The sequence below is a fragment of the Pongo abelii genome, chromosome 5 (assembly GCF_028885655.2).
Source record: "Pongo abelii isolate AG06213 chromosome 5, NHGRI_mPonAbe1-v2.0_pri, whole genome shotgun sequence".
Taxonomy (NCBI): Eukaryota; Metazoa; Chordata; class Mammalia; order Primates; family Hominidae; genus Pongo; species Pongo abelii.
The window spans coordinates 108,303,336-108,330,853 of NC_071990.2; the positions used below are offsets into that span (position 1 = coordinate 108,303,336).

Here is a 27,518-nt window from a genome sequence, read left to right on the forward strand (position 1 = left end):
AGTGCTCCAAAGAGAAATTCCTTCTCTGCTCCCTCCCAGTTATGCTTCTGGTGAAGGTGGTGGTACGGAAGAGTAAGGCAGGCACCAGGTGAACCTGGTAAGGAGCAGAAGTATTAAGGATGACTCACAAGTTTTTGACTTGAAAATCTGAATGAATGGTGACGTGTTTTATGAAGATAGAGAACAATGGGATGGCTTCGAAGGGAAAGATCATATATGTGGTCTTAGATGTCCTGAGTCTGACATGCCTGTGAGAACTCCAAGTGGAGGTGTTGAGAAAACAGTTAAATATTTAGCTCCACAGCCCAGCAGTGACCCAGGATGGAGATAAAAATTGGGACTCACCAGCCTATAGACAGATGGTAATTGAAGACTTGGGTTTCATTTTCTGAATGGCTTACTCTTGTCCTTTGATCAGAATGGTATTCTATTAAACACTTTACATGCCTAATAGTGATGTTTCATCTCTCAGGCAAATAAACTGCCTTTTAAGATATTTTGCTGTGATAGTTGTGAGTAACCTAGAGTGCCTCCAAATGGTGTACAAATTCAATTTAGACACTTAACAAATAAAAACATTCACCAACTAGATCCACTCTAAATCTGAGGGTCTACTTAATCAAAAGGGCCACTATACATAATAAGCTTTCTTAGTCATCAACAGTTTCTCTGCCTTCTCAATATCTATATCAACCTTCACTTTACCACTTTGCATATTTAATCTAATACTCCTATATTTGATTTCTAACATGTATACTTCACAAAACATTTGCTACTTTTATTTTTTTAATTAAAAAAGTTTGCTAGGCCAGGCACGGCGGCTCACACCTGTAATCCCAGCACTTTGGGAGGCAGAGGTGGGCAGATCACCTGAGGCCAGGAGTTCGAGACCAGCCTGGCCAACGTGGTGAAACCCCGTCTCTACTAAAAATACAAAAAATTAGCTGGGCTTGGTGGCAAGCGCCTATAATCCCAGCTACTCGGGAGGCTGAGGCAAGAGAATCTCTTGAACCCAGGAGGCAGAGGCTGCAGTGAGCAGAGATCACACCATTGCACTCCAGCCTGGGTGACAGAGGGAGACTCTGTCTCAAAATAAACAAACAAACAAACAAAACAAATTCCTCTCAATAGTCTTTAAATCTGAATAAATTCAGTATATTTATTTGCATCAAACGATTTATGACTGTGGTTACTTTATAAAAAAGGATGCCAGTAAAATTAAAGGTATTTATTATCACCACTAGCATCTTCAAAGTCTTTATTTGTGAGTGATAGAAGCTTGAACAGATGCCCAGCAAACAATAAAACATGACATGACATGTTTTATTAGCTCATTAATACATGCCTTGGGTACAATGTGAGGGACAGGTTGTGAATAAATTGACCAATGAAATATGCCTCAGAGTATCTTACTGCTTTTATACAGCACTCATTGTTTTACTTTTAAACCTCTTAGAATATACACTTTTTAAAAAAACAGCTTTTACATGTATATATACTTGAGACATTTTTAACTCCAAGGAAAAAAAAATACATTTTTTCCTATTTCTGTTGGTTTTTTTTTTTTTTGAGACATTGTGTTCCTCTGTCGCCCAGGCTGGAGTGCAATGGCGTGATCTCGGCTCACTGCAACCTCCACCTCCTGTGTTCAAGCAATTCTCCCGCCTCAGCCTCCAGAGTAGCTGGGATTACAGGTGTGCACCACCATGCCTGGCTAATTTTTGTATTTTTAGTAGAGACGGGGTTTCACCATAAGCCAGGCTGGTCTCAAACTCCTGACCTCGTGATTCGCCCGCCTTGGCCTCCCAAAGTGCTGGGATTACAGGTGTGAGCAACTGTGCCCGGCCTCACTTTTCCTATTTCTAATCTACTAAATAAAACTTTTAATTTAAACCCCCTTCTACTTTGGTAGGGTGAATTAGCTTCTTTGAACTCAAACTCACTGATTCCCTCTTTCTAGTCGACGTCCCCTGCCCACCTTCATCCATTTTTTTGGCAACAGTCTCAAAGCCCCGATCTTCCATTGTTATTACTCTGTGCTTTTGTATGCATACATATACAATAATGTCTACATATGAACACTGTAGTCCTCTCTGGCTGCTGGAGGATCTACTATCATCAGGAACTCTATGGTAACTATCTGGTCCAGGAAGTTCATGACCAACTGACTACTTCAGTGGAAATACAACAAATGGTCATTGATGTTTTTTATCCTTGGAGGACAACAGTACCTAAGGCAGAAATTCAGGGAAAAATCCACCAAAATCTCACTGAATGTTATATTTGTATTTGGATTCAGAGCTCACATTGGTGGCGGCAAGAAAACTGGCTTTGGCATGATTTACGACTCGCTGGATTACGCAAAGAAATGTGAACCCAAATATGGACTTGAAAGATATAGCCTGTGTGAGAAGAAAAAGACCTGAAGAAACAAAAAAGCTGAGCAAGAACAGAATGAAGTCAGTCAGGGAGACTGCAAAGGTCAAAGTTGGTGTAGGCAAAAACAAGGAGTAAAGATTTTGCAATGACTTTGTGGTGATCTGCAAATTCAATCACCACAAACTACAAAACTGAAGGAAAAAAAAAAAGCCACTGTAGGTGCTTCATGAACAGCCCTGACATGGCTTTGCTGAAACTCCAAGTATCAAACCTTTGCCCTCTCCAGCCTGGGGAGGATTGACATTCCAGTACTAAACGGTTCGTAGCCCTGGAGGGTAGGATTTAGGTCCTCAGGCTAGAAGCCTCCAGTTAAACTCTTCAAACCAGCTCCCTAATCTCCTGCTTGGCCTAGACCACCAGTTCCCCACAAATCTCTTAATCCATCTGACTCCAGTTTACTATTGACAAAAGTACCCCCAAACTCAGGGGCTTCAAACAACAATCACTTATTATTGCTCAGTGTCTTTGGATCAGCTGAGATTCAGCTAATCTAGACTGGTAGCTCCACCTCTCACTGCATATCTCTAGGTTGGCTGGAGAGGCTCTGCTCCAAGCGTCTCTCACTCTTCCTGGATCAGCAGACTAGCCAGGGCATGTTTTTCTCATAGTGACAACTCAGGCCCAAGAGAGCCTCTTACTGATCAAAGTAAGTGAGCCCAGAGTTAAAGGACAGGTAAGTACCCCCTGTCCATAGTCAGAGGACATTACAGTGACATGGCAAAGGGCATGAATGTGTACATAAGTTATCTACTGCTGCAAAAAAAATGACCCCAAATTTAGTGGTTTAAAGCAAGAGTAAACATTTATTTTCTCACAATTTCTGTAGGTTAAGAATTCAGAAGGTGGGGCACAGTGGCTCATGCCTGTAATCGTAGCACATTGGGAGGCCAAGGCATGAGGATCCCTTGAACCCAGGAGTTTGAGACCAGCCTGGGCAAGATGGTAAGACCCCATCTCTATTTAAATTAAAAAAAATTTTTTAAAGAATTCAGGAATGGCTAAACTGGGCTGTTTTAGCTTGGGGCCTCTCATGACAGACTAGAAATGCTATTTTCTGCAAAGAGACTGAAATGAACCTGTACAAATACCCTATACTCCTAATTATTATCAATTACTTTTTAAACCACATTTTTGTGCAATGCAATAAGTTTTATGTGAAAATGCTGTTTTGGAGGGGCTTAGCATCAAAATAAAAGACTGTGATATGCAAAGAACAGGTTAAAAGACGGTAGATGTTGACTCAGTTCCACAAAATACACAGTAAGAGAGTAATAAAACAGGAGACATCAGTTGTAAATGACTTAATAAATTGAAAGGTAGGATACCTGCTGAACTCCTGGGCCCTTGCCCTACACTTGTTTCCACTGCCAACAATCTCGTCTGTTGCTTCACACCTGTTTTTATTTCAACGCTCCTTCAGCTGGTCTCTCTGCTTCTAATTTCTTTGGCTTCCAATTTATCCTATTCACAGCTTCTACATAATCTTTATCAAAGATCTTACTCTATAAGACCTTATGGTTATTTGCTACTGCTTACTATTTTAAATCCAAATTCCTCAATACAAATGTTCAAGATCTATCCACTGAGTTATTTCTCCCTTTAAAAATTATCACCTGGCTGGGCGCAGCACTTTGGGAGGCCGAAGCGGATGGATCAACTGAGGTCAGGCGTTAAAGACCAGGCTGACCAACATGGTGAAACCCCATTTCTACTAAAAATACAAAAATTAGAGGGGTGTGGTGGTGCGCACCTGTAATCCCAGCTATTCAGGAGGCTGAGGCATGAGCATTGCTTGAACCTGGGAGGCAGAGGTTGCAGTGAGCCGAGACGGAGCCATTGCACTCCAGCCTGGGCAACAAGAGCGAAACTCTGTCTCGGAAAAAAAAAAAAAAATTATCACCCTTCCCTAGTAAAGCCCCAGCTCCACCTCCTATTGTACCTTTGTCTCCATCTCAGTTCTCAAGACACAGGTACCTGATTTGTCTAGCACAGTTGCTAGCACGTAATAGGTACTCAACATTTGTTGAATGAGCAGTCCTACAGTAATAACTAAAACAGAGTAATAACTAAAACAGAATGATAGATTCCTTTCCTTAGTTAGATTTACTTGAACCTGTGTCCAAAGCACTTTCATGTTTGTATTACATATATTTTCATAACACCTGTCTGCCCCTCTGAAATTGAACTATTGCAGCCTTGAACTCCTGGCTCAAGTGATTCTCCCACCTCGGCCTCCCCAGAAACTCTTCTATTCACCCACCATGCTCCACCTGGGTGGGCCTTCTTTCTATTCCTTGGACAGATTAAGGCAATTCCTTCCTCAGGCCTTTGCTGGAGTTGCTTCCTCTTCCTGGAATGTTTTTTTCCCCCAACATAGTTAGCTGCTTTTTGTCATTCAGATTTCAACTTAAATGTTATTTCCTACAGGCCTTCCATGAACATCCAATCTAAAGTAACTCCTTCAATCCTTCACTATCATTTCTCCCTATTTAGTTCTCTCCTATATAGTTATTGCTTCCAGTTATTTCTCTTGTTCATCTATTCATGGGATTTCTTATTTATAGTTGGCCTCTCCACTGAGATGTGAGCTCCATGGGGGCAAAGATGTCTCATTCACTGAGCACTTGTATTTCCAGTGCCTGCCACACAGCAGATGCTCAAAAGACACATTAAATGAATAAATAAACAAATCTGACTTCCCAGCTAATGCTCAATGACAATTTCCCTATCCCAACAAACTTTAATAGTTTCTTTCTTTTTTTTTTTTTTGAGACAGGATCTTGCTCTGTCGCCCAGGCAGAAGTGCAGTGGCGTGATCTCTATCCAATGCAGCATCGACCCCCTGGGCTCAGCCTCCCAAGGAGCCACAGGCATGTACCACTATATCTAGCTAATTAAAAAATTTTTTTGTACAGACAGAGTCTCAACATATTGCCCAGACTGGTCTCAAACTCCTGGGCTCAAGCAATCTTCCTGCCTTGGCCTCCTAAAGTGCTGGGATTACAGATGTGAGCCACTGCGCTTGGTCCAATAGTTTCTATTGATTCATTTCTACTGTATCTTCTAAGGACTCAGCTTTAAAATTACATCTTCCAAGAAGCTCCCTCTGAAACATTTTGAATTCTTAATGCTGCACTTTCTCCTACATATATATAGTCTGTTCCTTACAATTTTACATGTGGTCTTATGGGAAAATTGCTCTCCTGTGGCTTCATGTGCATGTATTTCCTATGATCTGTAAGCATCATCAGATCCTTGAGGGCTGGTCTGTGTTCTTTATTGCTTTGTTTTGAATGTTCCAGGAGTACTCAATATGCTACTCTTCACACAGCAGAAATTCAATACAAGATTACTAATATACACTTTACCAAAACTGCCTAATATAGCTCTATGGGTACTATAGGATTCATGATAACAAACAATTTAATTAGAATCCAGTGAGAGGCCAGGAGTGGTGGCTCACACCTGTAATCTCAGTGCTTTGGGAGGCTGAGATGGGAGGATCACCTGAGGCCAGGAGTTCCAGACCAGCCTGGGCAACGAAGGGAGACCTTGCCTTTACAAAAATTTAAAAAAATTAGGCAGGCATGGTGGTGTAGAACTGTAGTCCTAGCTTCTTGGGAGACTGAGGTGGGAGGATCCCTTAAGCCCAGGAGTCTGAGGCTGCAGTGAGCTATGATTGCATCACTGCACTCTAGCCTGGGTGACAGAGTGAGACCCTGTCTCTAAATTAATAAACAGAAATGTAAAAAAAAAAAATAAAGACTCCAATGAGAAACAATTAATCTAGAATTTCCAGAGCCTAGTGTAGTGGCACACACCTGTAGTCCCAGATAATTGGGAGGTTGAGGCAAGAGGATTGCTTGAGGCTAGGAGCTCAAGACCAGTCTGGGCAACATAGGGAGATTCTGTCTCTAAAAAACATAAAAATAAAAATAAGTTATCTGTAGCATTAGTAATTAAATAATGAAAAACTCAGAACATAATATATTTTTTCTTTTGGTGTTACTTGGGAAGAAACTGTGTCAAATTCAAAGTCCAATTACAGTAAAGCCTGGTAGATAATCACTCCAACTTCCTTTCCATATTCTCCAATTCTCCATTCTATTTTTATCTTTTTTTTTTTTCTTTTTTTCTTTGAGACAGAGTCTCACTTTGTTGCCCAGGCTGGAGTGCAATGGCGCCATCTTGGCTCACTGCAGCCTCTACCTCCTGGGTTCCAGCGATTCTCCTGCCTTAGCCTCCCGGGTAGCTGGGACTATAGGTGCGCGCCACCATGCCCGGCTAATTTTGTATTTTTAGTAGGGATGGCTTTTCACCATGTTGGCCAGGCTGGTCTCAAACTCCTGACCTTAGGTGATCCACCCACCTCTGCCTCCCAAAGTGCTGGGATTACAGGTGTAAGCCACCACGCCTGGCTCTATTTTTATCTTACTAGATTTTTTTTTTTTTTTTTATCTACCTAAAAATATTTGCCTATCAGTCTACAAAGATGAATTCCCAAATCATCTTTCTGGAGCTCTTTACTCTTTCATCTGGAGAGTCTGCCAGCACCTCAACATTAATTCGACCTCAACCAAACTTATCTGCTTCTCTCTAAAACCAGTCTTTGGCTGGCAACTATATAATCATGTTTTCTGGTCAATTAGATGCAAAACATTGGTGTCATTTTTGATTTCTTATTCCCATGGCCAATGTACCCAATAGACACACTAAACATGCACTTAGGGTACCAGCAATGCAACAGCACCATACAATTTATAGGAGAGAAATGTTATATTTGTTATTTTTATAAAAGTCATTATAACATAAATTTTTAAAAGTTCTGAAAATTAGCACTTCCAGCCAAGATGGAGCAAAAGAGATGAGGTTTTCTTTCTTGCTTGAAAGAGCTAAAAACTGAAGAAAATATATGAAACAAAAGTTATAAGCCATTTGAAATCAGGCAACAAAAGACTGTGACACCCAAGAAATGGGAAATAAATGAGATGAGTTTCATAATTGTTCTAGCTTCTGCCTGGAGAGAATGCCAGGATGCAGAGGAAACTACCTTTGAGTTGAAAAGGTGAACCTGGATGTCCAGAGAAGCCGAAGGGGTTAATTAGGGGCTAGGGTTCATAGGGCAGAGTACACAAGAAGAGAGAGCTGCAGAGAGAGCTCTGAAGGTAAACACAGATTCTCCCTAAAGACTTCGGCTGAGTATTGCCAATGCATAGGTACAAAGAAACTACTAAAGTCCGGGGAAAGAATCATCCAGAAGGAACAGCAGAAACAATCCCTAGAGATCACACAGGGCTGGGAATAATTCCTGTTCCACAAGTCAGAGTAAAAAAATTCAAAATTCATAGGGCATCAGTAAAGAAGTCAGAAAGGTCTCGCTTTAATAGTGAAAAAAATTGGCCTTAGACTAAATGCTATTCCAGTCCTGCCTAATAAAGCTTAAAAGTAACACCTGAAAGAATCAAACTGTTTTCAGTAACTTAACTACATTCAAGAAGAAAGTTCAAGAATATTTATAGTGATACAAAACTATCTAGCATCCAACAAAATAAATTTCACAATGTCTGGCACCCAACCAAAAATAACCAAGTTGCAAAAAAATAGGGAAATACAACTCATAATGAGGGAAAAAAAATCAGTCAATTGAAACCAACCCAGGAAATGACACAGATGATATAATTAGTAGACAGGGATATTAAAACAGTTTTCATAACTATATTCCATATGGCCAAGGAGCTAGAAGAAACACTGAGCATATTAAGTAGAAACACAGAACATGTAAACTGGTCTGCTTGAATGCACACCAACTGAAATGATCCAAAATGAAACACAAATACTAAAAAAGAAGAAGAATCAGTGACTCTGGGACAAGTTAAAGCAGCCTACTATGTAATTGCGGTCCCTATAAAAGAGGATAAAAGGAAAGCCAGAAAAAAAAATTGAAGAAATAATAACCTTTTCCCCGTTTTATGAAAACAAACTCACAGAACCAAGAAGCCCAGTGAATCCCAAGCAAAAGAAACATGAAAAAAAGAACATGAAAGCACATGATAATCTATTTATGACTACAGGAACAAAGATAAAGATGGCAGTAGCTTTCCTGTTGAAAATAATAAAAGCAAGAAGACAATGAAGCAACATCTTTAAAAATACTGAAGGAAAACTAAATTATCGACCTAGAACTCTATATCCAGTGAACATATATTTCAGACACACAAAAGCTAAAAGAGTTCATTACTGGCTGGACGCAGTGGCTTACTACTCAGGAGGCTGAGGCAGGAGAATTGTTTGAACCCGGGAGGCAGAGGTTGCAGTGAGCCGAGATTGTGCCATTGGACACCAGCCTGGGCAACAGGGCGAGACTCTGTCTCCAAAAAAAAAAAAAAAAAAAAAAAAAAAGAGTTCATTACTAGCAGACCTGTCTTACAAACAAGGTTAAAAGAAATCTTTTAGGAAGAAGGAAAATAATACATTCTGGCATTACAGATCTTCTATCATGTGTTATAAACACCTACTTTTGCAATATTACTTTTCACTATTCCTTTACTCCTATGTGAAGGAAGCCCTGATCTCAAATATGCTTTCTTTCCATTCATCATGCTATTTCCTCTACCTGGAATGCCATACATCTCCATCTATAGACATCTTCCCAATCTTTAATGTCCATCTCAAATGTAACATTCTTTTTGATGCCTTTTCTGATTTCCCCAACTAGATGTGAGTTCTTGTTCACATTATCCTCCTGTTATTTTTCTTAATGGGAAAAAATCATTTGGCTCTTTTTACTGTATTTTAGGTGGCAGCACAGGGCTTTGCAGGTAGAAGACAGTCCTTAACTTCCTAGTGGACTGAATTATCTTTTTTTTTTTTTTGAGACAGGGTCTCGTTCTGCTACCCAGGCTGAAGTGTAGTGGCATATACTCACTGCAGCCTCAACCTCCTGGGCTTAAGCAATCCTTCTGCCTCACAGCCTCTCAAGTAGTTGGGACTACAGGCATACCACCATGTCTGGTTAATGTTTTAATTTTTGTAGAGATGGGTTCTTGCCATGTTGCGTAAGCTGGTCTCAAACTCCTTGGCTCAAGTGATTGCCCTGCCTCAAGTGATTGCCCTGCCTTGGCCTCCCAAATTGCTAGGATTAGATATCAGCCACCACTCCTGGCCTCTTTTATTTATTTATTTATGAGATGGAGTTTTGCTTTTGTTGTCCAGACTGGAGTGCAATGGCGTGATCTTGGCTCAATGCAACCTCCGTCTCCCAGGTACAAATGATTCTCCTGCCTCAGCCTCCCAAGTAACTGGGATTACAGGCACCTGCCACCACACCCAGCTAATTTTGTATTTTTAGTAGAGACGGGGTTTTACCATGTTGGTCAGGCTGGTCTCGAACTCCTGACCTCAGGTGATCCTCCTGCCTTGGCCTCCCAAGGTGCTGGGATTACAGGCATGAGTCACCGTACCCAGCCCTGGCCTCTTATTTTTATACTTTACTTGAAAGCTGCCTGAGAGCAAAAGGAAGATAAGCATAAAGAAAAACAAATGGGCCAGGCACAGTGGCTTGCACCTGTAATCCCAGCACTTTGGGAGGCCGAGGTGGGCAGGTCACCTGAGGTCAGGAGTTTGAGACCAGCCTGGCCAACATACACTAAAACCCCACCTCTAATAAAAAAAATACAAGGCGCTGTGGTGCATGCCTGTAGTTCCAGCTACTTGGGAAGCTGTGGCAGGTGAATCGCTTGAAGCCGGGAGGCGGAAGTTGCAGTGAGCCAAGATCGTACCACTGTACTCCAGCCCGGGCTACAGAGCAAGACTCCATCTCTGAAAAAAAAAAAAGAAAAAGAAAAAAAGAAAATAAATGGACAGAAGGACAGAATTTATCTTGCCCCACAAAAACATAATGATATTCATTGTTATAATCCACTGACTGATACTGAAAGTATTAATATAATCCGCGCTTGAAAAAAATAGACTGGATCTTTGCAACTTAAGTCACTTGTTAAAACCAGTTCTTTCCCAAGAGAACTGGATTCTCTTTTAAAACTCTCTCACTTTCCTGAGACTGAGGCCAAACCTATAAGAGCTGAACCTCTGGAGACAGGAAAGAGGTGTCTTGTTCCCCACCTCAACATCAACATGAGTCAGAGACACTGCCTTTGCAGAGGACCTTGATTAAATTCCCCAGGAAGGATCAGGAGTGGGTGGAAAATAAACAATAAAAAATCAGAAAATGAGTGTGTTCGGGATCTCCAAACCACCCCCAGGTTTGATGATTTGTTAGGATGACAGATGTTACTCAGCATATAGTCAAATTCATCGTAATGACTTTTTTACAGTGAAAGGATACAATGCAAAACCACTAAAAAGAGAAAGCCCCATAGGGTGAAGTCTGGAAGAAACCAGGTGTAAACTTCTAAGAATCCCTCTCAGTGGAGTCATGCAGAGTGTGCTTAATTCCTCCAAGAATGAGCTGTGATAACATATATGAAATACTGTCTACCACGGAGACTTACTGGAGACTGACTTAGTGGTGAGGGTTTTTATTAGGGCTGGTTATGTAGGCATTTTCTGCCTAGCATGTAGCAAAATTCCAGACCCCTAGAAGGAAAGCAGGTATTCAGTATAAACCATATTGTTTGTAAACAGTTTAGGCACTGCGAGCCATTCTTATCATTTGGAGGATGGTAGGAACACTCCTAAAATCCAGCTTCTCCAATGCTAGCCAAGGATCAACCTTATAAGCAGGTTTTTCTCAGGACAGTAATCCTTTTCTGCACAGAGGTATACTGAAAATACTCTTCTTGATTCAAGAATCTCACTTTCAGGATTTTTTTTTTTAAGCAAATAGTATGAAATTGAGCAAAGTTATATACACTAAGATGTTATCACAATATTGTTTAATTTAGTAAAGAAAACTGGAAACAGGCCAGGCACTGTGGCTCATGCCTGTAATCCCAGCACTTGGGAGGCTGAGGTGGGAGGATCACTTGAGGTTAGGTGTTCGAGACCAGCCTGGCCAACATGGTGAAACCCCGTCTGTACTAAAAATACAAAAATTAGCCGGGCATGGTGGTACACACCCGTAATCCCAGCTACTCAGGAGGCTGAGGCAGGAGAATCTCTTGAATCCAGGAGGCAAAGGTTGCAGTGAGCAGAGATTGTGCCACTGCACTCCAGCCTGGATGACAGAGAGAGACTCCGTCTCAAAAAAAACCAAAAACCAAACAAACACAAAATTGGAAACAAAGTAAATGCCCCCAAAATGTGAAATTGTTCAGTAAATTACAGTATAACAATGTGAAGAAATATTAAACAATCATTAAAATTATATTTTTGAAGACTTTTAATGACAAAAATGATTATGCTGGGAAGTAAATCAATATGCAAAGTATTATATACAGTAACAACTCAAAATTGAGAGAAATACAGAATAAAATCTAGAAAGAAATATACTAAAACATAATCATGATTCATTTCTGGGGGATGGTTTTATAAAATAATTTCTATTTTCCTCTTGACCTTTTTCTGTTTTCAATTATTATTTAATAAACATGTAATCTACCTTTTTTTTTTTGAGACAGAGTCTCGCTGTGTTGCCCAGGCTGGAGTGCAGTGGTATGATTTCGGCTCACTGCAACCTCTGCCTCCCAGGTTCAAGCGATTCTCCTGCCTCAGCCTCCCAAGTAGCTGGGGTTACAGGTGTGTGCCACTATGTCCAGCTAATTTTTGTATTTTTAGTAGAGATGGGGTTTCACCATGTTGGCCAGGCTGGTCTCGAACTCCTGACCTCAAGTGATCCGCCCACCTCGGCCTCCCAAAGTGTTGGGATTACAGGTGTGAGCCACCGTGCCTGGCCTATTTTTCTAATCAGAAAATAAGTTAAAATGATAAGACAATTAGAATTTAGATATACAGGTCTGTGAATCCTAAGTCAATTTTGTAAAAATGTAAAATATTTAGTGAGTACATAAGTAACATGAGTGTAATATATAAAACAGCTTAACTGGGGAACTCTTGACCATTTAAAATGCAATTTTCCAGCTGAGCATGGCGGCTCGTATCTGTAATCCCAACACTTTGGGAGGCTGAGGAGGGAGGGTAGCTTGAAGCCAGGAGTTCAAGACCAGCTTGGGCTGTCTCTACAAAAGTTTTAAAAAATTAGCCAGGTGTGGTGGTAGGCTACTCCGAAGGCAAGGATTGCTTGAGCCCAGGAGTTCAAGGTTTCAGTGAGCTAGGATCACACCACTGACCTCCAGTCTGAGTGACAGAGTGAGACCCTACCTTTTTTTTTTTTTTTTTTTTGAAACAGGAGTCTTGCTCTGTCCAGGCTGGAGTGCAGTGGCTCAATCTCGGCTCACTGCAACCTCCACCTCCCAGGTTCAAGCGATCCTCCTGCCCCAGCCTCCTGAGTAGCTGGGATTACAGGCGTGTACCGCCAAGCCCAGCTTTTTTTTGTATTTTTAGTAGAGACGGAGCTTCGCCATGTTGGCCAGGCTGGTCTCGAATTCCTGACCTCAGGTGATCAGCCTTCCCCCAACTCCCAAAGTGCTGGGATTACAGGCGTGATCCACCGCACCTGGCCGAGACCCTACCTCTTAAAAAATAAAAATTAAAAAAAAAAGCAATTTTTCTATTTCAAATGCTTCTTTCTTCAATTAGCTAACATTTAAAAAGCAGAGAGGGGAGATATTTTCTTATAAACACTAAAGAAAGCAGAATGGCTAATTTTTATTATAATGAAGAAATGGTTCACAAACTAGCCAATGCAAAAATGAAAATATATTTCAATAGATAGAACAAAGGATGAATTTCCTAAGCTATTTTGTATGTTTATATAACTGTAATTCAACTTACTTAGTACAGTAAGTATGAGTAAGTAATAGCACTTTGGGAGGCTGAGGAGGATGGGTCGCTTGAGGCCAGGAGTTCAAGACCAGCCTGGCCAACATGGCAAAACCTCGTCTCTACTGAAAATACAAAAATTAGTGAGGCGTGGTGGTGTGTGCCTGTAGTCCCAATTACTTGCGAGGCTGAGGCACAGGAATCATTTGAACCGGGTAGGCAGAGGTTACAGTGAGCTGAGATCGTGCCACTGTACTCCAGCCTGGGCAACAGAGCGAGACTCTGTAAAAAAAAAAAAAAAGTATTAGTAATATAAGTCATGTAAATTTTCACAGCTTTAAGGAGAATTAGGTAATTGCTCTACAAACCTCATCTTCTTCTTTTTTTTTTTTTTTGAGACGGAGCCTTGCTCTGTCCCCAGGCTGGAGTGCAGTGGCGAGATCTTGGCTCACTGCAAGCTCCGCCTCCCGGGTTCACGCCATTCTTCTGCCTCAGCCTCCTGAGTAGCTGGGACTACAGGCGCCCACCACCACGCCCAGCTAATTTTTTGTATTTTTAGTAGAGATAGGGTTTCACCGTGTTAGCCAGGACGGCCTCAATCTCCTGACCTCGTGATCCACCCGCCTCAGCCTCCCGAAGTGCTGGGATTACAGGCGTGAGCCACCGCACCCGGCTGCTCTACAAACTTCTTTTGGAGAAGGTGACTTCTAATGTATCCAGTTCCAATTCCCTTCCATTTGTTGCTATGCATCTACCTTAGTCACATATATGCTATTTAACAGAAAGCTATTTTTCTACTACCCAGGATCTTCACCACTGCATTAAGCTGCCATATAGAAAACAGACTGCTATTGTATCCTCTTACTCCTAGAAAGATGAAATGGTTTGCAGCTTCTTTTAAATCACAAAAAAAATTCTTTTGTGTACTAAATTGGCCCAAGGCTACGGAGGCTGTGCAACAGAGATCCACAGAGGAGCCTCTCTTTCCACGTGACCTCCACTTGTGGCTGCTTCCCAGTCCTGCCAGAACATGAAAACCTTGAAAGCACCCCATGTGGGGGCAGTGCTCTCTCTGGCATCTGAAGTACTTCTTGGGCTGTTAGAAAAAACAAATTCTGAAGAGCCATTGCAATGGTAAGCACACTCAGGAAAAAAAGCCAGAATTTTTCTGGTTAGGAAGGGAAATGTGGTTAACCTAAACTGGACCTGAGGCACAAATGGAGGCATCAAGAAGCACTCCCACTACTACAGTTCAACTATGCATTTTTGTTTCCATTCTTTTTTTAAAAATTATTATTATTATTATTATTTTGAGAAGGAGTCTTGCTCTGTTGCCCAGGCTGGAGAGCAGTGGTGCGATCTTGGCTCACTGCAAGCTCCGCCTCCTGGGTTCACGCCATTCTCCTGCCTCAGCCTCCTGAGTAGCTGGGACCACAGGCGCCCGCCACCACGCCCGGCTAATTTTTTTGTATTTTTAGTAGAGACGAGATGGTCTCGATCTCCTGACCTCGTGATCCGCCCACCTCGGCCTCCCAAAGTGCTGGGATTACAGGCGTGAGCCACCGCGCCCGGCCAAATATTATTATTTTTTAAGAGACAAGGTCTTGCTGTCACCCAGGCTGGAGTACAGTGGTGTGATCACAGCTTATTGTAACCTCAAACTCCTGGGTTCCAGTGATCCTCCTGCCTCGCCGCAGCATCCTGAGCAGTCATGGGCCACCTTGCCCAGTTATTTTATTTTTTGTAAAGATGGGGTCTTCCCATGTTGTCCAGGCTGGTCTTGAACTCCTGGCCGCAAGAGATCCTCCTACCTCGGCTTCCTAAAGTGCTGGAATTATAGGCTTGAGCCACCATGCCATCCTGTTCCCATTATTAAAAAAGAATACCTCTTTAAATGGTTTGGCTATTTTCAGAAATTTAACTGCTTAAAAAAGGGCTATGAGGAGGTGGCAGGGAAAGAGGACAGATGAATGAAGCAATGCTATAGAGTCTCTTTAATAAAATGTAGCTAATGAAGGTTAGCATTCTTCTGAATCTATGTATTTAAATAAAGTCAGCAATTGGTGCTTGCTAAGTGGTGGTTCAAGTACAATCAGCAGCCCTTCAAAGACTTTGTTGCTTCTTCTTTTCTCTTTTTCAGGAAGAAACACATTAAAAATATTAGAAAAAGCATGGGATTTAGAGTCAAGAAAAACCTGGGTTCATTATGAACTGTGAAACATGTTAATATATTAACAAACAATTTTCAGACACTATGCTTTCCTGCCGTTTGTTATGTTTGAATTTCAGGCTTTTCCTCTATAAATGGGAACACCAACAAATGTCACCCTTTTCATAGGTGATTGTGTACAAAGAAAGTATAAGCAAACTGTAAAGGGCTATCTGTCCTTTACAGATAATACTTTAATATCTGTAAAGTATTAACTGTCGTAGCTGTTAGGTCTCCCTGACATAAAAAGTACTTAAAACATGGTCACACAATTATTAATGAACTGAGCTTATTATAGTGGACAAATGGTAACAGTAGATAAATTAAGAACTTTAAAACCAACAATAATGCTTTCATGTAAAAATTAACATATTTAATTGTAAAATATAAATATCTTATATGGAACTAAGTTGAACACCCTGGAAATATCCCAAGGGAAAACAGTGTCTCAACAGCCAGAACTGGTCACTATAATTATCATAGAGTGGGATCTCAGGTATGGCAGACAGATGCTATCAAATCAGGTTTCACTAAAGTATAGATGATATGGGAGGGGGTATGGGGAAGTGCTGGGTAGAGAAAGGCAGGTCCCTGGCTGGGGCTCCACTCCTACAGATGTAGGTGAGGACAGGCACTCCTGCTTTTGTGCCTAACTGTTGCATTTTCCAAGACCACTGTGGTCTGCCATGCCCCCATCCTGGGCTGGGCACGGCGGCTCACACCTGTAATCCCAGCACTTTGGGAGGCCGAGGCGGGCAGATCACCTGAGGTCAGGAGGTCAAGATCGGCCTGACCAACATGGAGAAACCCTGTCTCTACTAAAAATACAAAATTAGCCAGGTGTGGTGGCGCATGCCTGTAATCCCAGCTACTTGGGAGGCTGAGGCAGGATAATCGCTTGAACCCAGGAGGCTGAGGTTGTGGTGAGCTGAGATCGTGCCATTGCACTCCAGCCTGGGCAACAAGAACAAAACTCCATCTCAAAAAAACAAAAAAAGAGTCTGGGCTCTTGACTTCAAATCCCTGAAAGCTAACAAGTTGTGTGACCTTGGGAAAATTACTTAACCTTTTCTCAACCCCAGTGTTCACATCTGTAAAATGGGGATAGCAGTAGTACCTATCTCTCAGGATTTCTGTGAAGATTAAATGAAGAAACACAGGCAAATCTCTTACTACAGGGTTATTTGCTTAGCTGTTGTCATCTTCATCATACTATCTATACAAGGTAACTTTCTACGAGTGGAACTAGACCAGTAGTCCACCCATTTTACAATCAGATATTAACCTTCATCCATAGTAGTGAACTTGCATGTCTTTGAAAGGTCCACTGTGGTCATCCATCCTGTGAGGTCTCTGCATACCAATATGTTGCTTAGATGAGGCTAGATGTGCCTACTAGGAACTGTGGTTACTTGAACCAAACGTTGGCAGATGTCCAAAGTGCAATTCTTCATATTCTACTAACCAGTCTCTGAACCACCCAGAGTCCCTGGGTTATACTTTTAAATTTTAAATTTCTTATCCAAGTTGCTCATGCCCTATGTTTAACTTCTAATAAAATTTATCTTTCTTTTTTCAAATGAAAATGTCAAAAAGCTTAAGATGTGCATACATGCATACCTTTTCTAATTTGAAGTGAGTGAAATCTTGCTAATACAGAAGCTAAAGAAGTTAGAATAATGAAACACTAAGATAGGAGCCCCTTATAATAGTATCTACCATGTTAAATGATGGTGGTGGTCAATGAAGCAATTACTTCACATCTAATATCCTACTGAAATGAAATAAATGCATTTTAAGGAAATAAAACCTAACCTTTCTTGAGATGTCCTGCTAAATGAGTCAAAAAAATCTTAATTCTAGACCTATAAAATTAATCAAAATAATCCAACTGTGCAATCATCCCACTTCTTATCATAAAGAATCTAATAATGCAGTAAATTCTGGATCTTGTATATAAAAGACACCCCCATCCCACCTCCCCAACAGTCATCTTCTTAGGATTAAGGTCCACTCCTCTGTGACATGGAAGGACCCTTCCTCTGGGGAAAGGATGGGCCCAGCTGCCTCAGCACGAGCTGCTCCTCCAGCCTGCCTGCCTGTGACACTGCTACCTGCTAGCCAGAAGCATCCCAGTGTCTACTGGGCTGCTGCAGATTGAACAGACTGTGAATCCAGCCAGAGGATAAGAGGTTGTTTTAACTGGCTAAATCTGCTATGTACTAAGCGTATGGCCATGAATTTGTAGCCAAAACACTAATCAAAAAAAAAAAAAAAAAAAAAAAAAAAGCCATGTACAATTTAAACACAAAACAAGAATGACATTTTCGTTATTCTAGTTTTACCACGACAGTTTATAACATAACATTTTATGACTCTGAAATCCTTTACCTTTGAAGTAGAATTTTCATGATATACTCCTTGTACCAAGTCCATAAGAGCACTTGCTAAAAGTTCCACAACCTAAAAAGCAAGAAGAAAAATAAAAATAAAAAAATTTAAATATATCTCTATTGTTACCTCAGAATGTTTCAGAAGGCTCAGTGGCAAGGCAGAATCTGTGCTTGACAGAAAAAATGGGGCTATGCACCAAGATCTCAGCAAATGGCATTGCCCACCTGGATATTAAAGCTGTGATCCAAATTTTTTCAGTCATATTCAAGCCAAAAAAAATCTTATAAGCATAGCATTTAACTAATATACACGAAAATCGAGTAATAGCCATTTTGAACATAAACTTACATTTCAGATAACTAATGAAATCTTAACTCAATTTATTTTCTGCATGTTTATTTCTGTCAGGTGGATACTTTTTCAGTACTCCCATTCTGGGAGCAATTACAATGCTAATTTTCATACTTACTACAGAAAAAAAAGCAAAAGCAAAAGAACGGCTAACCTTTCAAATATGTTCATTCTGTTACACTTAAAATGCACTGTGGATATATTTACTGTGGGGTCCCTGGGTCAAATGTACCATAAACACTGAAAATTTTTACAGAACTGCAATACTGAAATCATATTCATCAAACCTGTATTATTTTTCAAGGCCGAGACTTTTTTTTTTTTTTTTTTTTAAATCAAGTGAAATCAAAAGCTTTGAACTTGTTCCAGGATGTAAAACAAGCAGAAAACAGTAAATGGTCTCTTTGGAACTACTGTACAATTTAGAGTAGTTTGCATAAAGCGTCTTAATTTGAGAGGATAAAATAGTGGTATTTATGATAATGTTCAATGTAGCCATTTCAAATAAGAATTCCTCAAGGCAACTCCATCCGCTTCTTACAAGTCTTAATATCTTGTATATTTAACTTCCTATGTTATGCAGTCCTGTATCAGATTTCCACTCTTTGCTTCCGAAAATTCAGCTCCATTCTGATTGAATTAAAGGATTTTGTTTCAGCTTCTATCATTCTTGTAATTGAAGACATTATTAAGCCAAAGAATACAGACCCAAACAACAAGATACTTCAATCTCAGGTACCCTGGGTTTAATAAACATTTTCTTAGAGGCAAGTGACATTAATTTGTAGAAAGATTTGCTTTAACATTTTAACACATAAGCATTTATCTCCAAATTTATATATTTACATTTATACTACATAACGTACACAGAACTGCTGATATGAAATTTTTGCTGATTAAAGGCATATTTTTTTCCTAGCTCTTTGCAGATGGTTTAATTTGTAAGACATATACAAAGTCTTTTTTTTTTTTTTTTTAAATCACATTGTCCTTCAGGTAACCAAATACTTAAGAAATATTGTAGCAATATGAGCTGCAGAGGAACTGGAAGGACAATGATCCTACAGTGTTACCACATGAGTTGAGTTATTTAAGTGGGGAAGAGAGAAAAATGAATGGATTTTTTTTCCCCCTGAAGGTATCAGATAAGCCCTATTCCTAAATCCAGGAGGACTGAGTATCGCCAATAGGTCTATGAAAGACTGTAACTAAACGCACAGCATCAGATTGGATTACAGTTTACACAAGCAACATCCCAAGATCCCCCTGATGGCTGGACACATAATACAGATCAATCACTCACTAAGAAATGTTATGGTTTTGAAACAGTTTGAGCTCTGAGACCAGCACTGGTAACGTGAAGAGGGATTTACAAAGAGAAAGTCTGACGCTAAATGTCAAAATGATGGCATGAACTTTTAACAGTGGATCTGGCTCTGGATAACCAGAGTGTGTTCCTTTACTTCCCTGAAATTCCAGACCAGGCAGAAGCAACAAGAACATTTTGTTCTCTGACTCTTTTTCTCATTGAGTAAACCTGTTCTTACAAGTTCATAATTTATAAATGACCTGTACTTACAAATGGCTATACTTACTTGAATAGAACACACCTCCACCTCCATAGCCAATGGCAACCCATTAAGGAAAAAGCTTTAGATTTCTTTGAGTTAACAAGTTGAGGAAGGAAAGAGATTATAAAAAGCAAGAGTAGCCTAAGAAGTTGAAACTGTTCCAGATAAGGGTGACTTACCCAGTGCACATATCAATCTCTTTCCATTGCCTGAGATGTTTATTTTTAAAATTATACCAAAGAAAGATGTGTTTGGTCGGGTGCAGTGGCTCACGCCTGTAATCCCAGCACTTTGGGAGGCAGAGGTAGGTGGATCACCTGAGGTCAGGAGTTCGAGACCAGCCTGTCCAACATGGTGAAACCCTGTCTCTACTAAAAAAAAAAGACAAAAATTAGCTGGGCATGGTGGCGCATGCCTGTAATCCCAGTTACTCCAGAGGCTGAGGCAGGAGAATCGCTTGAACCCAGGAGGTGGAGGTTGCAGTGAGCCAAGATCGCGGCGCCACTGCACTCCAGTTTGGGCGACAAGAGCGAAACTCCATCTCAAAAAAAAAAAAAAAAAAAAGAAAAAAGAAAGATGTCTTTAAGTATCACCCTTCCTTAAAACTGCAAATATTTCTAGAAAGACCACAAGGCTACCAGCCACTCACAATTTAGTAAGCTCATTTAATAATCTGACAATTTTTTTTGCGTATTACCCCAGACATTCACCTGTTTATATACTGCTATACTTACATTTAAGAGAACACTTGGTTAATAACATTTTCCCCCCTCAGATTCTTGAGGAGTGACATGTTCAGGCAACTGAAAGTGCTGGCAGGAATAATGGCAGCCAAAGGAGAATCCAGAGGCCTAAAAGCCAGACCTCTTGGGGCTGAGAGCTGAAGTCCTGTTGCTCTAGATAAGTGCAACCTTGAGAAAGATTCTAGGACTTTTGTTTCTCAGGCCCATGGGGCAAGCAAACACTTTCTACTAGGGGAAGAAAAAAAAAAAAAGAAGGTTAAAAGAGCATCAATGTGAGTTACCCTTGGAAGCCCAACAGATTAGGGAATTGTTAAAAAAAAAAAAAAAAAAAAGCAGAATACTAGCAGCCACAGAATCTAGATTCTATTCCAAGGTCTACTAATAATTTGATTGTGAGATTTGGGCAAATCAATTTTTCTGAGCTTTGATTTTCTTCAACTCAATGCAATGAATTGCAATAAAAGGAGTTGGAAAAGATGATTCCTTAAGGTCTCTTCCAGCCCTATAATTCTAAGCTTTTACAAATGCAAGTCTTATTATTTATAATTAGGCATGTAAACTTGAAAACTGCTTTTCTGTAAGTTTTGATGGAACATCTTTGCTCATGTAATTCATTTTTATCTGTGGTCTTCACATGAACCTTTCCCTCTATCTGAATTCTACTGGCTAATTTCTTTGTGAAACTTTTTGTACCAAATCCCCTTTGGTTTCAATACCTAGAATTATAATAAAACACTTCCCATTTTTCAAAACCATTATGACTGGTAGAGCACCCCATCAACTGGCAAAGTCCTACTTGAGTCAATTAAAGGCAACACTGCTGAGCTCTGATTCTTGAAGGGCTCTAATGCTTGGAAATGATTTATATATACTGGATTCTGAATGACATCAGGCTTAACTACCAAGTTGCATCAAACAAATAATGGTACTAAGTTGGCCATATCGCGAGTATCTCTAAACAGTAAATATGTAGAGCATTTAGAAGAGAATCTGGAACATAAGTTTCAATGAGTGTTAACTTCTTCTTCTTCCATACTGCCCTATTATCATGCTATATTCAGTACAAGTCTTGGGTAGATGAACAGCATAGTGTGGAAACCAAGATTATGGTGTTTTTAAAATTGTGTGCCTAAATATTTTGGAAGAAAGTGAGTTTTAGTTCAACAACAAAACCCAACCCAGAACACATGCAAAGACCATTTTAACCAAAATCGGGGACATCTGAAACACTGACTTGCTGCATCCTGAAATATTGTTTTAGATTATACAACAGTCAGCATCAATGTTAAATAGTTTAGCCATCTGGAGAGCAATTAAACAGGAGATAACTTTCTGCATTTCTGGTGACTGCGAGAATAGCAGCATTGCTTACCTACGCATGCAAATAAAAAAAATGCCCTTCTCTTCAGTTTGGGTCATATGTTGAAATATGACTCTACAGCAAAGCCATACACTATCCTTCAATTTCCAGTGAACCCAAAGTGGCAACCACTCCTAATGTCAGTGTCATGAGCTGGCTTCTCCTGCCACCTCCCTTGTTTTGGCTACTGAGGAGAATGCTGCAGCATAGGACAGTAAATGGACAGTGCATGTCTAGTTGCTATTCTCAGGCAAATTGTTGATCACTCCCATTTCAATAACCACCGTCTCACCCAAGTTAAGGAATAGATAGTATCCAGGTGTATCTGAACCTTAACAAAATTATAGATCTGACATAATTAACCTTTGTGATGAATTTCTTAAATGGTTAATTTATAGGACAAATTTCAGCAATCTCAGGGGAATATATAATTGCTTCATTCTTTATCTTTTGGCAAGGGTAACTACAATTCAATGATTTTTTACACTGAAAAACCAAGATGATGAATACCCTCACAAAGGGTATTGTGATGACTATGCCCTGAGCTATAATAAATTCTCATCGTAAAAAACAGAGATTGAGAGGAGTAGGGGATGGTAAGACAAAAATACTGACCCCCCCCCAAAAAAAATCCTCGCATTGTTATCCAAAGATGTCTGTAATATATTCTTAACGAAAAAAAGCTATTTACAAAATAGAAGTAGTATGAAAGGTATTTTAAAAACAAAAGTGAGGTCAATCTATGTGTTTATATACACAAGAGAAAAAAAGTCTTAAAGGAGAGACAACAAAATAATAATAAGGTATAAATGATAGATTCTGGATGATTTTTAATTTAAAAAATTGTTTTCTTCAGCCTTTCTGCTTAAATTTATAATTGCTAAGTTTATAACAGCTTACATATATAATGCATTACACTATTTCCCTCTTTTTATTGTATTGCTTTTATAATTAAATAAAACAATAAACCTATTTCCTTGGGGAGGGTGTTGGGGGGGGGAAGCATACCTTGCTTTTAGTCTCAGAGAGACCTCAAGTTAAGCTATGTTCACAAATTGATTTATGGAATATATCACTCAATAGTTTTTGGACTAGAAAAAATAGGATCAGTAAGTGGTAGTAAGCATTCTGGGTAGACAAGTTGTGCCTTTCTCAATAAATGGGATTCAGGAGTACTGTCAGTTAGCATTTGACAGGCGGAATAGACTCAACAGAGTGGTAGATGTTTGACTAGTACAGCAGACCAGTCTAATTTGAGCAAAGGAGCGCCTATCCTAAATTAAAATACAAGTAAATTTGTTTTTTTTTGGAGACGGAGTCTCGCTCTGTCACCCAGGCTGAAGTGCAGTGGCACAATCTCAGCTCATTGCAACTTCTATCTCCCGGGTTCCAGTGATTCTCCTGCCTCAGCCTCCTGAGCAGCTGGGACTACAGGTGCCCGCCATCACACCTGGCTAATTTTTGTATTTTTAGTAGAGACAGGTTTTCACCATGTTGGCCAGACTGGTCTCGAACTCCTGACCTTGTGATCTGCCTGCCTCGGCCTCCCAAAGTGCTGGGATTACAGGCGTGAGCCACCGCACCCGGCCACAAGAGAATCTTTAGAAAAAATGTAAACTATAAAGTAACATGGCTCAAAAGCTCAAGTCAGCATAATATGAATTGATGTAATAAGGTAGTATGGTTGCATTTTAATTCACTTGAAAAAGGTTGCTTTATAACTTAATTTGCTTGGTATATAAAAACTGTGAAGGCCATTACAGATTTGTAATCTTCTTGCAAAAACTTGTCCTCAGGTGATTTTAATGATGGATTTACTACAGTGTGGAATGACAAAACATGTCCTCCATCACTCTATTTGGAGGTGAATAACACGGCGCCCCTCGGCCTTTACTACTTTGAGCTGCTAGCAAAGAAAACAGTCATGTGTGTTCATGTATGTGCACGTGCATCTGCAGTGCTGATGGCATTAACTATGCACAACTTTACTGCGCTCTTTCCTCCATCCCCAGGAACAAACAGCAATGCATGAAGTAGTAGCAAAGGTAAAACACTCCTGGGGAAGAATGAATTTTCATATACATCTTGGGAGGAACAAAAGATGGATTTAGTCTCTTTTGAAAGAGCTTTGGAATTTGAAGGGATATTGTCAAAATTTCTTTTTGAGCCACAAAAACTCTTATCAGTGAAAATATCTTACGGAAAAATACTGAGAGGGTGCTGAATAGGCCGATAAAGGTAACCAGAGCAGGTGGTGTCACTCTTCATAAAAATGAAGCACAAACTATTTGTGAGATGCATATGAAGATGGAAAGATTTACATTGCCAAGGTAAGGTATAGAGGGACTAAAGAGTGGCACCCTCCCATAGAGACCAATAATAATGTCTAACATTTGTAAAGCACTTTATCATTTACAAATGGATTTAAGCAAACCATCTCATTCCAGGTGGACTCAGTCCCCAGTGCTCAGCCAGAGCTTCCAGGCTGGCAGCCTCAGTGGAGAAACGACTTCTGAAGAACACAGGGCACAGCAGCAGCGGCCAAATGAGGGGTGAATCTACTCACCCACCACCTGGGCACGAACTACCCAGATGAGCCCTACTCTGCATGCTGATTAAAATAAATGAGGGCTTTGATAAAGCCATTGCTAAAGTCTCTGAAAGGATGGCTCTCTCCACTACTTCCTGTCAAACTAGGACTGGGTTTAATGTAGACAATGATGAAAGGGCTGTTGCAATAAGCACACCAACTCATAGGAGTTCTGGAGGAAGCTTCTAACTCAGTTTTTTGAAGGGAGACTTTTCAGTACTGCCAAATGTGTAAGGCTTTGCTTATTTGTGGGAGGGATGGCAATCTGTTCTAGTGAGCTGGAAGTTCTTTCTGGCTAAGGGGGTAGCGAAGAGAGAGAAATGGCACTATCAACAGGACAGGTGCAGCAAAAACTAAGCAAATTGATAATCTTAATTTTTAATTTAGAACAGCTGATACATTGGTTCATAAACTAACTACTGGTAACATTTGTCAAAAAGGTTTCAGGAAAATTCAGTGAACTAAATAAAAGTACAAAATTGCAACTGAGGCTGGATGCAGTGGCTCACGCCTGTAATCTCAGCACTTTGAGAGGCTGAGGTGGGAGGATCACTTGAGCCCAGGAGTTCGAGACCGGCCTGGGCAATATAGTGAGATACCCATCTCAACAAAAAATGAATGAAAGTTCTATTTTTAAAATCGCAACTGATACAACTTGAAAGAAATAGGCCACAAATTCAGGAAAATGGCTTAAATATGAAGTTTGAGATTTAATTTTATATTGGCTGGTGGATTCATTTCATGAACAGTTTGATAGCCTACTATGTGCCTGGTACTGTACTAACGAAACTGGTCTCGTTAGGCCACAGTTATACATAAGACACTACCAAAAAGATCTAAATCATAATTCCTTTATTCAATTAATACATATAAAAATGTTTGTGGTTTATTTTATTATTTTTTGAGATAGAGTCTCGCTCTGTCACCCAGGCTGGAGTGCAGTGGCTTGATCTTGGCACACTGCAACCTCCACCTCCCGGGTTTCAGCAATTCTCCTGCCTCAGCCTCCTGAGTAGCTGGGATTACAGGCATGCGCCACCATGCCTGGCTAATTTTTGTATTTTTTTAGTAGAGACCGGGTTTCACCATACTGGCCAGGCTGGTCTCGAACTCCTGATCTCATGATCCGCCCGCCTCGGCCTCCCAAAGTGCTGGAATTACAGGCGTGAGCCACTGCACCCGGCCATGTTTGTGGTTTAAATATCACTAAGGGACCATGTCTAAACAAGTCTAGTAAATAACTTTTACATTTACTTTTTTTGCAGTGTTTTAAAATTATAGTTGTTCTTTTTAAAGGATACATTGTCTAGATAAATAACTTCATAAAGATAAAGGCCATTTATTTGTCTTTGATCACTCAGAAGGTTAATATGTAAGTTGCAAGACCTTGGGCCAACTATGTCACTTCTTTGCCCCTCAGTTTGCTTATCTAGATAAGAGGTTTCTGTGTTTTATCAACAATAAGTCCTATGATTAGAAATATTTAAATGTGCAGCTATATACATTTTTAATTCACAATTGTGAGATACAGTAAAAAAAATAGTTTTTTTAGCTACAATAAAACAGTAATAAAAAAACTGATTTTACTTTTGAATAAAGGTGCATGGTCTTGGACTACTGAAGCAATGCCAAACAGTCATTTATTGATCATTGACTCATTTATTTGTTTAAACAACAATTAGGTTCCTGAAAAAGTAGCAGACAATTTAAAGTGCTTAAGATGAAAATTTTCAGTGAGGTGTGGTAGCTCGTGCCTGTAATCCCAACACTTTGTGAAGCCAAGGTAAGAGGATCACTTGAGGCCAGGAGTTTTGAGACTAGCCTGGGCAAAACACTGAGATCCCATCTCTATGAAGAAATTTTCTTTTCTTTTCCTTTTTTTTTTTTGAGATGGAGTCTCGCTCTGTCTCCTAGACCGGAATGCAGTGGGACGATCTCGGCTCACTGCAACCTCTGCCTCCCAGGTTCAAGTGATTCTCCTGCCTCAGCCTCCTGAGTAGCTGGGATTACAGGCGTCCGCCACCATACCTGGCTAATTTTTGTATTTTTGGTAGAGACGGGGTTTCACCATGTTGGTCAGGCTGGTCTCGAACACCTGACCTCATGATCTGCCCACCTTGGCCTCCCAAAGTGGTGGGATTACAGACGTGAGCCACTGCGCCTGGCCGAAAAATAATTTTTTTTAAAGATAAAAATTTTCATAAGAAATAAAGAAAAAGGAGATGTTTTCCAGGGTTTTTAAAAAAGTTGGTTGTGTCAAGTATTTTGCATTACTATAAAAACTATAATAAATAGTTGCTGAGAATTGAATACTTGGTCATGAAACAAACAAGCAACGTAAAACTGATTATCATATAGCAGTTAGTTGCTTTATTTTCCACCTTCCCCCAATATGGGAATTGCTGAATATGAAGTCTGTTGTACTCAGGATATACCATTCTGAGTATGTTCTTTACCTAGCGGCACTGCTGCATGTTGTTCTGACAGAATTCTGAGAGAATTATCCTTGCCATTTTAGTGTTGGGCCCATTTTTTTTCAATGTGGCTGATGAGCTCCATTTTGCTTTCACTGCTTCTTCATCTGGAGACCCTCTCAGTGATGTCAACTGAAAGGCTGTTGTTGGCTAGCACACTGCCTTCTATTAGTGGCTTTCAATACACATTGTGACACAGTATAAATACATGTGCATATATAAAACTACATTTTTTTTTTGAGACGGAGTCTCGCTCTGTCACCCAGGCTGGAGTGTAGTGGCATGATCTCAGTTCACTCCAACTGCCACCTCCCAGGTTCAAGCGATTCTCCTGCCTCAGCCTCCCGAGTAGCTGGGATTACAGGTGCCCACTACCATGCCCAGCTAATTTTTGACTTTTGTATTTTTACTAGAGATGGGGTTTCACCATGTTGGCCAGGCTGGTCTCGAACTCCTGACTTTGTATTCCCAAAGTGCTGGGAATACAGCCATGAGCTACCACACCTGGCCAAAACTAAATTAAAAGTTTCATTATGTAATTTTCTACT

The 27,518-nt window shown here is 40.2% G+C and overlaps 1 protein-coding gene across 1 annotated transcript in view; it reads right to left on the reverse strand.

The window, feature by feature from the left end:
- PDSS2 (decaprenyl diphosphate synthase subunit 2) overlaps positions 1-27,518 on the reverse strand; it is a 312,121-nt gene that overhangs the window by 74,240 nt on the left and 210,363 nt on the right. The window contains exon 4 of the mRNA XM_024248939.3: positions 17,879-17,950. Coding sequence (XP_024104707.2) covers positions 17,879-17,950 — 72 coding nt within the window. The remainder of the gene's footprint in view (positions 1-17,878; positions 17,951-27,518) is intronic.